This window comes from Lithobates pipiens, unplaced genomic scaffold (assembly GCF_037356315.1).
Source record: "Lithobates pipiens isolate NorthernLeopardFrog02 unplaced genomic scaffold, aLitPip1_a1.2 Scaffold_1, whole genome shotgun sequence".
NCBI lineage: Eukaryota > Metazoa > Chordata > Amphibia > Anura > Ranidae > Lithobates > Lithobates pipiens.
In genome coordinates, this window is record NW_027507685.1 from 102,834,585 (window position 1) to 102,849,310 (window position 14,726).

The window sequence follows — 14,726 nt, forward strand, 5'->3', positions numbered from 1 at the left end:
TACCCTCTGCTACCATCCTCATTTTCTTTTGGACAGTGCATACCCAGTTGTTCTAGAACTAGCATCACCGCCACCTCCATGGGGCAAGCGGTGGGTGGTAGCAGGTGGAGGGCCCCAAGTTTTGCATCAAGGCCTACAGAGTTCAAGCTCAGGTTCAAAGCAATGTTTTGTTGCACAGAGCAAGAAATAACTGCACTGTTCATCTGAACTTTTGAAGACATTTACAAGGAACATATGTGGTGTGTCCATGATTAGAAGACATGTGTGAGATGGACAAACCTTGACATCTCTGCATAATGATGACCAAGAGTTATGTACAATAGGAGTCCAGGTATTTTCAGATGGTGTTAGGAGAAGAATGTGATCGGGAATTTTAATTTCCAAAGCGGAAAATGTTTTAGTTCTGGCTCTCGCTCTGTTGTGGATGTATCGGACTCTAGAAGCATCTGTCAGCATCTCACTACCTTTATCTGGCTTGAATTCAGAATCTTTCTTCACTTCTTTTGTCATCCAGCATACAAAGCAATTCATATGCCTCCTCAGCGCTGTAGTATATCTGTGATGACAAACAGAATGATGACACAGTCAAAATTATTACACTGCAAAAAAAAAAAAAAAGATAGAAAGAACAGTAAAACTAAAATGATCGGAGTTAAAGAACTTCAAGTGTATGTAATGCCGCGTACACACGTAGCCGACTATCCGGCGGACTTAGTCCGCCTGACTTCCCGCCGGACTGCCCGCCGGACTTTCCGAACGGGCTTCTTTTTATAGCTCTTTTACAGGTGGTGGCCCGGTCTTCTGTCGCCGCTGTCGTCGCTGTCTTCTGTTCTTCTGTTCTTCTCTTCAGATGTTGCCTCGTCGCTCCCTCCGCTCACAATGACGGGGACCGGGCGTGCGGCGACTTATATAGGGACATCACCGGATGATGTCCCCGCCTATTATAATGTCACACCATAATCATCCGGTGATGTCCCTATATAAGTAGCTGCGTGTCGCGTCGGAGCCAGTGTGAGCGGAGGATGCGACGAGGCAACATCTGAAGAGAAGAACAGAAGGCGGCGACGACAGCGGCGACAGAAGACCGGGCCACCGCCTGTAAAGAGCTATAAGAAGGCACGGTGGCCCAGCAGAAGAACCGAAGAGGGGAACAAGACCCCCGAAGTCGGAAGAAGAGGGCGGTGGCGAGGAAGAAAGCCGGGCTCCTCCGCTAGTAAAAGAGCTAGCAGAAGATAGCGGAGGAGTCCGGCGAGAAGACCCCCGAAGACGGAAGACCCCCTGAGCTGTGCAATAAACTATTTTAACCCTTGTGTGTTGTGTTTTTTTGTACTTTATTTTACAGGTGAATGGGTAGGGGTACATTGTACCCCATACTCATTCACATAGGGTGGGGGTCGGTATCCGGGGGCCCCCTTATTAAAGGGGGCTCCCGGATTCCGATAAGCCCCCCGCCCGCAGACCCCGACAACCAACGGCCAGGGTTGTCGGGAAGAGGCCCTTGTCCTTATCAACATGGGGACAAGGTGCTTTGGGGTGGGGGGGCCGGGCGGCCCCCCCTTCCCCAAGGCACCCCCCCATGTTGAGGGCACGCAGCCTGGTACAGCTCAGGGGGGGGGCGCTTGCTCGTCCCCCCCTTTCCTGGCCGGCCATGTAGCGTGCTCGGACAAGGGTTTGATGTGGACCTGGGGGGAACCCCCACGCCGATTTCTTCGGCGTTGGGGTTCCCCTTTAAGTCCATACCAGGTGGCGGGGCCAGCGATGCATCCTTCGCGGGCCCCGCCTACCTGGAGACGTGCTCAAAATGAGCGGACTTTTCTCCGGGTGGGAAAAGTCAGTTCATTTCAAAAGTACGGTGGACTGGCATACGCACGGCTGGATTGTCCGCCGAAATGCAAGTCCGGCGGGAAGATTGGAGTGCAAAACTACTTTGTAAGTCCACCGTACTTTCGGGTAAAAAAAGTATGCCGGAGGCTACACACGGGGGGATTGTCCGGCGGATTTGAGTTTGCCGGACTTTTCCACCCGATTGTTTGATCGTGTGTACGCGGCATTTAGCGTAACAATGGGCCTCTCTTATTTGCTCCCTTTTGGTCTGTTAATAAGACATTCGCTTTGGAAAATCCCAAAGCTGAACCACAAATAAATAGAAAGTCTGTAGCATTATGAGACGAACACTCTAAAGGACACAACCACAGTGTTGTGAATTGAGCCTTTTGTATTGCATGCATTAGTTGGCACCGTAAGTCAGTTATGTTTTCCCTGGATGGAAATGGCCATTTACAGATATAGTATGTTCCAAAATTATTTTTTGTGATTTTTAGGAAGCAGTGGCCAGCCTGCCTGTGTCTCCTTATTATTTTTGTCAGAGCACAGTGTGTCTTTTCTCTGCCAGCTATTGTTGACCATGGTCCAGCAGGACAACCGTGTTGATGATTGTTTAATGACTCAGTCAGCAGGCTTGGAGGGCCTGGTGAGCTGGCTGGGAAGGAAATAATATTTGAGAAACTTCTTGGAACATGGTCTTTCCTCTTGAGATTCTGCCCTGTAGGGATGTTGCTGTGAGAACTGTCTTTCTTCCTAGGCTTTTGGGCCTAGGAATGGTAGTGCTGCAGAGATCTCCTCTCCTTGGAGTAATCCTGAAGATATTAGCTGCTGGAAGACTTTCCAATTGTCATTGAGGTTGCAACTGTAACTGTCCACTACAAGAAAGGTGGTGAGCTGGCTGGAAAGGTCTTAATATTTGAGACACTTCTTAGAACATGGTCTTTCCTTCTGAGCTTCTGCCCTTTCAGGAACCTGCTGTGAGAACCATCTGTCTTATTGGGCCTTTGGGCAAAGAAATTAGAGTATTTTAGTAATCTCTTCTCCTTGCAGAAATCCTGAAGATGTTGGCTACTGAAAGCAAATGTAACTGTGCCAGGTTAGCTAGCTCGAAAGGTATTCATATCTGATACCCTTCTTAGAACATGGTCTTTCCTCCTGGGCTTCTGCCCTGTAAGGCTGCTGCTGTGAGAACAGTATTTCTCCCTAGGCCTTGGGGCATGAGGCATGGAGTACTGCAGTAATCCCCTCTCATTGGAAAAATCCAAAATATTTTGGCTGCAGAAAGCTCTTTTAATTTTCCTTGAGGCAACAACTGTGAAGTTGGCTGGGAAAAAAAAAATCATATTTGATACTTCTTTCTTCTGGGGTTTCTGCCCTGTAAGGACACTGCTATGAGAACCATCTTTCTCCCTTGACCTTGAGGTACAGGTCTTGGAGCATGGGCGTCTGCAGCAGGGGGCAAGGGGGGTCAAGTGCCCCCCCTGGAATCCCCAAGGTGTTGCCGCCGCCATGCTGCATTTTTTTACTGAGTCCGCCGGCGGCTGCATCCTCCGCTCTCTCCTATGGATCACAGCACTGACTGGCTCTGTGTTCGGCGGCCGCTCTGTAACACGGTCCCACCCCCACCAGACCGGCTCGTGTGATAATAGAGAGAATCAACGTTCCGCCTATCACATGAGCCAGTCTGGGGGGGCGGGACTGTGTTACAGAGAGGCTGCCGAACACGAAGCCAGCCAGCGCTGTGATCCACAGGAGGAGATGCTGCAGGTACAGCCCGCCCTGTGTGCCTGGATAGGAGGATCGGGGGGGGGGGGGGCTGCATTCTCCTATCCAACTTATTTTACTGTCCCCAGTTCACCCTGTGCTCCCTGCCCCCCCCCCCCCCAGTGCTCTCCTCCACCACCACCACACTCTCTTGCCCCCCCAGTGCTCTCCTCCACCACCACACTCTCCCGCCCCCCCCAGTGCTCTCCTCCACCACCACACTCTCCTGCCTCCCCTGCTCTCCTCCACCACCACACTCTCCTGCCCCCCCTCCCCAGTGCTCTCCTCCACCACCACACTCTCTGCCCCCCCCCAGTGCTCTCCTCCACTACCACACTCTCTGCCCCCCCAGTGCTCTCCTCCACCACCACACTCTCCTGCCCCCCGTGCTCTCCTCCACCACCACCACCACACTCTCATGCCCCCCCTCCCCAGTGCTCTCCTCCACCACCACACTCTCCTGCCCCCCAGTTCTCTCCTCCACCACCACACTCTCCTGCCCCCCAAGTGCTCTCCTCCTCCACACTCTCCTGCACCCCCTCTCCAGTGCTCTCCTCCACCACCACACTCTCCTGCCCCCCTCCCCAGTGCTCTCCTCCACCACCACACTCTCCTGCCCCCCCACAGTTCTATCCTCCCCTGTTCTTGCTGCCCCCCTGCTCTCCAGCTCTCCCCATCCTTCGCTAGCCACCATCCCAGTGCTCTCCCCCCTGTTCCGCCCAGTGCCCTCCACTCCGCCCAGTTCTCCTCCCCAGTGCTCTCCCCCCTGTTCTTTCCCCCCCAGTGCTTTCCCCCCCTGTTCTTTCCCCCCCATGCTCTCCCCCCTGTTCTTTCCCCCCCAGTGCTCCCCCCCTGTTCTTTCTCCCCCCAGTGCTCTCCTCCCCCCCAGTGCTCTCCTTTCCCCCCCAGTGCTCTCCCCCTGTTCTTTCCCCTCCAGTGCTCTCCCTCCCCTGTTCTTTCCCCTCCAGTGCTCTCCCCCCCTGTTCTTTCTCCCCCCCAGTGCTCTTCAGCTCTCCCCATCATTCTCCAGCCCCCACCCCAGTGCTCTCCAGCCCCCCCCCCCAGTGCTCTCTACCCTCCGTGCTCTCCACCCCTGTTCTTTTTGGCCGCCCCAGCACTCTCCACACCCCACCCCTGTACTCTCCACTCCCCCTGCATTTTGCCCTCACCCATGTGCTCTCCACCCCCCATAGTGCTCTCCAGTCCCCCGTGCTTTCTACCCCTGTTCTTTCTGGCCCCCACTGGTGCTCTCAAGCCCCCCCCCATTGCTCTCCACTCCCCCCCTGCTCTTTGTACCCCCCAGTACACTCCAGCCCCCGTGCTCTCCACCCCTGTTTTTCTGCCCCCCAATGCTCTTCACCACCCCACACTCTTAGCCCCCCCAGTGCTCTCAGCCTACCTTGCTCTCTACCCCTGTTCTTATTGGCCCCCCAGTGCTCTCAAGTTCCCCCCAGCGCTCTCCACTCCCCACCCCTGTGATCTCCACTCCCCCTCGCTCTTTGCCCCCACCCATGTGTTCTCCAACCCCGCCAGTACTCTTTGCTCCCCCTTCTCTCCAACTCCCACCCAGTGCTCTCCACTTCCCCAGGACCAGAGGACAGGCTGACTGGGGCCAGAAAACGAGGACGGCTGAAGGTGCAGGTGGCCAGGGACCACTCCATCTCACAGCAAACAGATCCTCTGGAAGGAGCACCGTCCCCATCCAAAACGAGAACAGACCCTGCCTGCTGCTGGCCATCATGGATATCCTGCTGGCATGCAAGGTACCGTACTGAGCATCAACAGCACAGCTTCCCACAGTCAGGGACTGCAGACTGGGACATGGGGCGCAGGAGGGGCTGCAATGATGGGTACAGTGAGACTGCATTCACCGCACACTAAAGCTGCATTTGATGGACACAGTGAGGCTGCATTGGTGGACACAGTGAGGCTGCATTGGTGGGCATAGTGAGGCTGCATTGGTGGGCACAGTGAGGCTGCATTGGTGGACACAGTGAGGCTGCATTGGTGGGCACAGTGAGGCTGCATTTGATGGGCACTGGTGAGGCTGCTTTAAGCTCTTGCATCAAGTCTGCAGTCTCTGACCATCTCCTGTAGCATGTCTGCAGTCTCTGAGGGAGTCTGGAGAGGAGTCAAGAGTGGGAGCACCGCCGGGATGGGGGGTCATGGGAGAAGTCAGACTTGTGTAGACTGTGGACAGGAGGAGACTATAGGATAATACCAGAGCCACCAAGCTGGAGCCGACTGACTAAGCCCTGCACAGTGCACCTGAGAGGAGGTCAGTGAAAGCACTGCCAGGCCAGTCGGGGGTGGGGGGGTCACTGATGTAAGGGGGGAGTGAATACGATAATGTAAGGGGCACTGATATAAAGGGTTTCCTCCTTATATTAGTAACCCACCCCCCTTACCCTGGAGTATTTGTTCTGTAGAAGGTGGTACCCCCCACGTTCTAAGTTCCTGGGGTCCCCCTTGATGATTAATCACTTACCACTATTAACTGGATTATTTATATATATATATATATATATATATATATATATATATATGGTTTTTGAAAGCATGGGCGTCCCCATGGTTACTCAAGTGGCTGCGTACCATGCCCATATAGCCTAGAGAATGTACATCTTTTTACATTGCAATACATCTGTTGTTGCCATATTTTTATCTTGATGAAAACAGCCTATACAGTGACAGTATGAGATCAAAATATGGCCACAACAGATGTATTGCAATGTAAAAAGATATACATTCTCTAGGCTATATGGGCATGGAACAGAGTAACTTCCAATACACAGTGAAGATGAATTATCTGTTATATAACACATATGTATTTCCAGTGGAAAGATTTTCATGAGATTGTGAAAAAGGGGCGGCGCATGAGTTGCCTTAAAATGATGCCCCCCCTTGGAAAAAGTTCTGCGGACGCCCATGTCTTGGAGTGCTACAGGAATCTCCTCTTGGATACTGGAATCTCTTCTGATTATCCTTGAGGTAGCAACTGTAACTGTCCACCACGAGAGAGGTGGGGAGCTGGCTGGGAAGATCTTAATATTTTAGACACTTTGTAAAACATGGTCTTGGCCCCTTCTGGGCTTCTCAGCTGCAGCTGTGAGAAACATCTTTCTCACTAGACATTTGGACCTATTTCTTGGAGTGATGCAGGTATCTCCTCTTTTTGGAGGAATCCTGAAGATGCTGGATACTGGAAACTCTTCCAATTGGCATTGAGGAACCAACTCTAACTGTCCACCACAAGAGAGGTGGTGATTGGCTGAGTGAAAAGTATATAGGTGAACCTTTTCAGCTGTCCTTTGGAACTCTAAGATTGGGCATAGACACCAAGAATCCATGCCTTAAATGTGGTGTTTAGCTAGCATAGCCCTTCAAAGGAGGGAACCTACTGAGCTAGAAAGATGTGTAGAAGATCAGATTCTATGCTGTAGGTAGAAAACCTCTAGGTATCTTGTCCCTCACCCTCCTTCTGATCTTCTGTGCAGTACTGAATGTAAACCTGTGCAAGTTTAATCATAAAGGGATCCATTCCTTATCCCACCCATGGGAAAAGGATCTGGGATCTTATTACCAAGTAGGTGGTCATTCACATTGCAGCTGTTGGATTTCTGAAGATCAATATTTACTGAAGATCGGTACAAATAGCTCTACACCCATGACAACGTTTTGCTGTTTTTCTGTTTTGTTGGGTTGTCGTTGACCTTGAATGTCTTTCATTTGGAGCCAAGTCTTGACCCTTGACTTGTTTTGACAGTTTTTTTTAGTAATATTTGTTTTTTGATTCTTAGTCTGTCCTTGACCTTACCCCGATTATCACCATAACACTTTAGTTTTATAAAAAACAACATTCAATCATCTTAAATTGTTGCATACCATGTGTAGTCCTCTTTGTATCAGTATGCATCTCAAAGCCCAAGAACAAGTATTTAATATATTGCAGCTTACCAGTCCTTAGATGCAAGAGCTGCATTTGTTTTCACTTTTCAGGTTAAGAACATATTTGGCAAGTACAGAAAATACCTGTTGATCTTGCAGACAGGAATGTGTGTGTACGTCCTGAGCCCACTGTCAGCTTTCTTGTAGAAATGTTTTGGGTGGTTGTAAAACTGCCAAATAACTTTGGCAGGTGTGGTGAAGTCTCATCCGACCACCATGTATCCCAGGCTCCGCTACTCCTTCTGAGTTCTATGGCATTGGGGCAATTATGCTCATGTAGTGGATGTGTTTTCCAATAAGTTGTGCCAGTTCAAACTGCATTTTAGGGTAATAGCAGCTTACTTTTATTAAACAGAATGTAACGGTTCACATAGAAATCAGTTGTCCATGCAGGGGTTTCCAACATCAAGAGGAGCAGTCAACTGAAAAATGCCAAGCCCAACCGACTAAGCTTTGACAGCACTGCTGCTAGGAATACTAGTCCCTCAGACTACCAGCTTTTGTGGGCTTGCACACCCTTGTAGATTTCTGCACCTTGCTGGCCAGGTCCATGCTCTGACCGCTCGATAGGAGCCCACCTGACTCCTATGATGAGACCTCCTGTCTGCTGGCTGGGGCACACCTGACTACTGGCCGAGACCTCCTGTCTACTGGCTGGGTTACACCTGACCCCTGGCCGAGACCTCCTGTCTACTGGCTGAGGTACACCTGACCCCTGGTGGAGACCTCCTGGCTGGAGCACACCTGACCCCTGGTTGAGACCTCGTGGCTGGGCCACACCTGACCCCTGGCTGAGATCTGGCTGGGGCACACCTGTCCCCTGGCCGAGACCTCCTGTCTTCTGGCTGGGGTACACCTGACCCCTGGTTGAGACCTCCTGACTGAGCCCAATCTCCAAAATGGGAAGCTATCCTTAAGCTTTGTATATAATGAACCTGCACACCTGTGAATTCAAGTTCTATGAAATAAAAAATAAAAAGAGAACAGCTTTTTTTTTTTTTTTTTTTTTTTATCTTTTCTTTTTCACAAACCAGGGCTGTGGGTTAAATACGGTTTGCAGTCGTTCAACCCAAAGAAGTGACGGCATCTAATGGCATAAAAAAAATGCTGCAGGACTGCAGGGGACAGGTTCTTATTTAAAGGGAGGTATTGTTTCGCAAATGTTGTTATTTTATTTTTTTTCTTTTAATTTGAACTATTACTTTATTTATTCATTTATTTATTTATTTTCTTTTGGACTGGATTTCACTTGAAAAAATATGTGTCAGCATATTGATTTCCTTCATTGTTTCATTCACTATCATTTCTCCTAATTCTTGTCTTCTATCTGGAGTTCAAGTTCTATTTCCACTTTTTTGGTGTTAAAAATAAAAAAGAACAGGTTTTTTTTTTTTTGTTTTTTGTTTTTTTTTTTTGCTTTTTATTGTTTCATTTTTTTCTTTTTTCTTTTATATATTTTTTTTTTACAAAGCTAAGCTGGGTTAAGGGAAAATGGGTTCAATGAAGTTTGCAGTCATTCAGCTTAAAAGAGTTAAGGCACCTTATTGAAGACAAAAGTACTGCAGGGGACAGGGGTCCTTATTGAAGGAAGGAATTGTCGCAAATGCTTTTTTTATTTTTTTTAGTTTGAACTATTACTAATGTATTTTTTTGTTTTCCTTTTGAACTGAAGTGAACTGGGGTTCCACTTCAAACAGTCTGCATAGCAGGATATCGATTTACTTCTTGTATCTGTAAATGTCATTATTACTATCCTTATTAATTTAATACAAATTCCACATTCTGATTCTGTTTTATATAATACTTCTCTTCTTACGCTATCTCAGGACTGTTTGCAATCAATAAACAGATGGCGGAGTTTGTTATTATATTCAGCACATTGTTCCAGCATCGTGTGTAACTCAAAAAATCTGATCTGTAGTCAGTGTGTTCTGAAAACCACATGGTTAGTCTCCCAGGATCTCCTGAAGATAAACGTCTAATCTTATTGCCAACATTCTTGCCTTGACTTTATAAGTGACATTTAATGGGGAGACACCGTGATCATTCGAACATATTGTTTCATCTCCCTTTCGATGGGATAGGATAAAATTATTCGCAAAGTTCTTCCCTCTTCTTCCCTTTTCTGGTATTTTTCTACATTTTCTTTGTATTTTCCTAAAGCTGAACTCGGAGATGAGCAAATATTTTCTAACAATCCATTGATCATGTGTCTTCTTCTTGAATCTTGGCATGCTTTATGCATTCCTTCCAGATCGGTGCCGTAATCCAGCGAAAGACCGGTCATTGCCGCTTAGGGTTTCCACCGGGCAGCCCAGGTCTTGAATCATGGTTCCAGATTTCAGGCGGACTGAAACTCAGACACAGTATTCAGACCGGGCTGGGGCTTCCCAAGTAACCAAGATAGTCGCACACAAATCTGTAGTAGTAAACCATTACTAAGGTCCCAAAGGTGTCCCAAGACACTAAAGCAGGGATCCTCAAACTACGGCCCACCAGCTGTTGCAGAACTACACATCCCTTGAGGCATTGTAAAACTCTGACATTCACAGACATGACTAGGCATGATGGGAATTGTAGTTCTGGAACAACTGTAGGGCCATAGTTTGAAGACCCCTGCACTAAAGTGTTCAGGTTTGGCTTGAAGAAAAGATGTCAACCCTATTGGTGCTCCCTCTCCTTGTGCAGGGTGACTGGCCTTGTCTCTGCCCCTATTGTAGTTTTATATAGGAAGCCTGCAGTGGGTGGACCCTGCTCCTGAGTTGTCAGGACTGGCTCCCACTCATGTGACCACTGTGACAGCCAATAGGCAAGTCCTTCCTGTCCAGTCTTGTCACCGCTCCTCCTGTGGTTTTCTACAGGAGGCCTGCAGTTTGTCTTCCCTGCTTGTGAGTTGCTAGGGCTGACTCCCAATCATGTGACCACTGTGACAGCCAATAGGCAAATTCATCCCATCCAGTTTTGTCTCTGCCCCATCCTGTAGTTTTCTACAGGAAGCCTGCAGTAGGTGGACTCTGCTCGTGAGTTGCCAGGACTGGCTCCCTCTCATGTGACCACTGTGACAGCCAATAGGCAAATCCATCCCATCCAGTTTTGTCTCTGCCCGCTCCTGTAGTTCTCTACAGGAAGCCTGTAGTGGGTGGACCCTGCTCGTGAGTTGTCAGGACTGGCTCCCAATCATGTGACCACTGTGACAGCCAAAAGGCAAGTCCGTCCTGTGCAGTCTCGTCACTGCCCCCCTCCTGTGGTTCTCTACAGGAAGCCTGTAGTGGGTGGACCCTGCTCGTGAGTTGTCAGGACTGGCTCCCAATCATATGACCACTGTGACAGCCAATAGGCAAGTCTACCCCTACCTAGGACCCAGTTAAAGGGCTGTGGCAGGTGGGCGGGAAAGGTTTTTTTTATATCCCATTAAGTGGTCTGAATCAGAATGTGCTAATATTTGGACAGCAGTTATAACGGTCCAATATAAGCAAAATTTTCACATTGCTCCCAAGTCTTGTATAGTGGATTACAGTTTAGTGGTTTGTAAAGCTTTATTATTCCAGGGCAAATGTCAAGGAAGCCCCACATTGGTCCTCAACTTACACATTTCACCCAACACTGGACTTCGTTCTAGCCAAAATCAAAAAGTTTCCTATTGCTCCCAAGTCCTATATAGTGGATCACAGTTTAGGGGTTTATAAAGCTGTATTATTCCAGGGCAGACTTCAAGGAAACCCCACCTTGGTCCTCAACTTGCACACTTTACCCAGCACTAGACTTCAGTGTAATCAAAACCAACATGTTTCCCATTGATCCCAAGTCCTATATAGTGGATCTCATACTGGAAGGAACAGGTGCAGACACCAAGCAGGGCTCGTTGTAACCTTAAACTGTTAATACATCCAGAGAAAATAACCAGAAACACACCATACCATTAAGCATTTGTAAAATGTTATTATTCTAGGACAAACTTCAAAGAAGCCCTACATTGGTTTTCAACTTACACGTTTCACCCAACACTGGACTCCATTGTAGCCAAAACCAAAAAGTTTCCCATTGCCCCCAAATCGTTTATAGTGGATCACATCCTAGAAGGAACAGGTGCAGACCCCAAGCAGGGGCTCATTCTAACCTTGGACTGTTAACACATCTAAATAAAAACATCCAGCAGCACACCAGATCAATCAGTGTTTGTAAAACTACGATTTCAGGACAAGCTCCAAAAGGAGCCCCGTGTTGCACTTCACTGCAACCTAAACAAAGAAAGCTTCCCATTGCTCCCCAAGTTTTATATAGTGGATCACATCCTATATGGAACGGGTGTGGACACCAAGCAGGGGCTCATTCTAATCTCAAATTGTTAAAATACCTTGGTCCTCAACTTACATGTTTCACCCAACACTTGACTTAATTATAGCAAAAAGCAACCGGTGTTGGGTGAAAGGCATCAAAATTGTACCCAAGAGGGGCTTTTTTGTTACATGCTTAGATGTGATGGCCAGGTGTCAACAAACGTTTGTTCATATAGATTTTTATGTCAGGGTACATCCCAAATTTTGAATATGTTTTGTTTTGCAGAGCTTTGAGGCATGGAAGTGTCTACAGATATCAGATTGTGACAATGACATCTAAAGGAGAGAGTGAGCCATCTCCAGAGCTGACTTATCGTCATGGCAGCGGGTACTGCGGGGATGGAATAATCCAAAAGTAAGAGGCGCTTAAAGGATGGGACAGTTATCAGAGGTAGCCATTTATCCTGTCTCATAGCCCATGGATTACAGGTGCATGCCCTCCTGGGACAGGAATATTTGAATGTGCATCTACATAAAAGGAATATATAGTGTTTTATTAATATATAATAATTTTTACAATTTTATAATTGTTTGTTTAACATAAGCAAATATGAAATATTGTATTTGAATATATTATTATAACAATTGCAGCCAACAGGTGGAGATCCAGATTTCTATGTTTACCAGTCTATTCTTAGCTGACCTGCCCTGAAAGATAAACCCGTTGTTCACAGAAAACAAAGGCTTCACCACAAGTGTTGGTTTCAAGAGATGATTTCTCATTATTAAAAATGGGCCACAGGTTTGGTCCAAGTTCTTGTTCTTCTCAGCTGTTAGTGCTGGGCCAATGAACTTCAGGTGGGCAAATCCACAGCTACATGTACACAAAGAGGTAGGGTTGCTGGTGACATCATTGAGCTAATATGACCACATGGTCTTATTAGGTCACTGTTATTGACCCAAGAACGTCAGCAGGAGGAATTAGTGAAAGCTGCTGGGCACCCAGGAAATCACTGCTCCTTGAAGTGTTGGTTTCAAAGTGGGCTTCAAGAGATGATTTCTCAGGATTAAGGATGGACTCAAGGTTCAGTCCAAGTCCGTGTCTGGCTGAATTTAGAAGTCAGCTGTCAGTGTCGGGCCAATGAGCTGCTGGCCGGAGATTCCCCACCCTGCAGCTGCACATACAGAAAGAGGTAGGAATGCCTATGACATCAATGACCTAATATGACCACATAGTCATGTTGTTGACCCAAAGATGTCAACACAAGTAACTAGCGAGAACTGATGGGCCCCCAGGAGATCACCCCTCTTGGAATTGTTGGTTTGACAGTGGGCTTTGAGAGAGAATTTCTCAGGATTAAGGATGGATTTCAGGTTCTGCCCAAGTCAATGTTTGGCCTATCTCAGAAGTCAGCTGTCAGCGCCAGGTCAATGAGAAAGAGGTAAGAATGCCTATGACATCAATGACCTAATATGACTACATAGTCATGTTGTTGACCCAAAGATGTCAACAAAAGGAACTAGTGAGAACTGATGGGCCCCCAGGAGATCACCACTCTTGGAAGTGTTGTTTTGACAGTGGGCTTTGAGAAAGGATTTCTCAGGATTAAGGATGGATTTCAGGTTCCGTCCAAGTCCATTTTTGGCCTATCTTGGAAGTCAGTTGTCAGCACTAGGTCAATGAGCCACTTCACAACTGCACATACACAAAGTGGCAGGGATCTTCGTGACATCGTTGACCTAATATAGCCAATTGCCCTATTAGGTTAATGTCTTTGACCCAATATGGCCATTTGGCCATATTGGGTCAATGATGTCACAAGCACCCCCACCCCTTGGTATACTTGCAGCTGTAGAGTGGGGAATGTTCCAGCCACAGCTCATTGGCCAAGAATAGCAGCTGTCTTCAAGGTTTGGCAGAACCTAAGTTCGGACTGAATCCAAGCTCATCACTGCTCAGTTTCAGAGTAGTGTTTGGTTGCATGAGCAGCAAGATAAAGGGTACTACAGTCTTTTTTTATACAGGTATTTCTTTACTGGGTATTTTATAGTTATTTAGGTGTCCTTTTATGAAGCAGTGAAATCTATTCACTGCTTCATTCTCCGGCATTCACATAGGAGATCTTTCTCCTCTGTGTGCCACTATATGAAGCGGAGTAGATCGCTTCACACTTGGAGGTGTGAAGCGATCTACAAACGCTTCTAACACTGGAGAACGGCCCCTAATACTGGAATCTCGTGAGACTTTACGAGATTACAGTACTAGAAATTCACTCATACACACAGATGTCAATATATTAAGCAGTGATAAATTATCACAGCTCAATACACTGACACGCGGTGTGATTAATGTTAGTGAAATAAAGCGTCCCCCTACATAATATATACATGTATACACACACAGACATTATATATACATGTATATACACACACATTATATATATATACATATACACATTATATGTATATATGTATATATATGTATACACATACATATGACAGGGGGACATGGTTACAGTGTTGGGGGGTCTGAACGAGGCATAAGGAAGTTAATTATCTTCCTCTTTCCTCCTCAGATCCCCCTGATTCCCTCTTCACTACCCCGGTTCTCCACCTCTGAGTTGGTGAATCGGGGCGTGTGAATTCTGACAAAGATCACAAGTGAAGCGCTGAGATCGCAGCTTCATAAAGTGACCGTTACTGTGTCAGTCTATGTGGATTCTCCATGTGCGGAGATAATCGGCGGGAGAACAAGTTCAAACACATCTCCCCCCGATTATCTCTGGTTTATATACTGTTTATGGGCTGTGATCAGCGGCGATCCTCTGGATCTCCACTGATCATTGCTTCATAAACGGACACCATAGTAGGGAATGGATCTTTCACAATTTAAACCTGTAGTTTTGGCACAAA

General features: G+C 47.4%; 1 protein-coding gene across 2 annotated transcripts in view; it reads left to right on the forward strand.

Moving 5' to 3' along the window:
• The window catches only part of PAPPA (pappalysin 1), a 418,033-nt gene that overhangs the window by 241,393 nt on the left and 161,914 nt on the right, over window positions 1–14,726 (forward strand). For both annotated transcript variants that reach the window (XR_013270192.1, XM_077467932.1), the window contains exon 8: window positions 12,100–12,228. Coding sequence is in view for 1 of the 2 variants with exons in the window: in XM_077467932.1 (XP_077324058.1) it covers window positions 12,100–12,228 (129 nt within the window). In the remaining variant the exon portion in view is untranslated. The remainder of the gene's footprint in view (window positions 1–12,099; window positions 12,229–14,726) is intronic.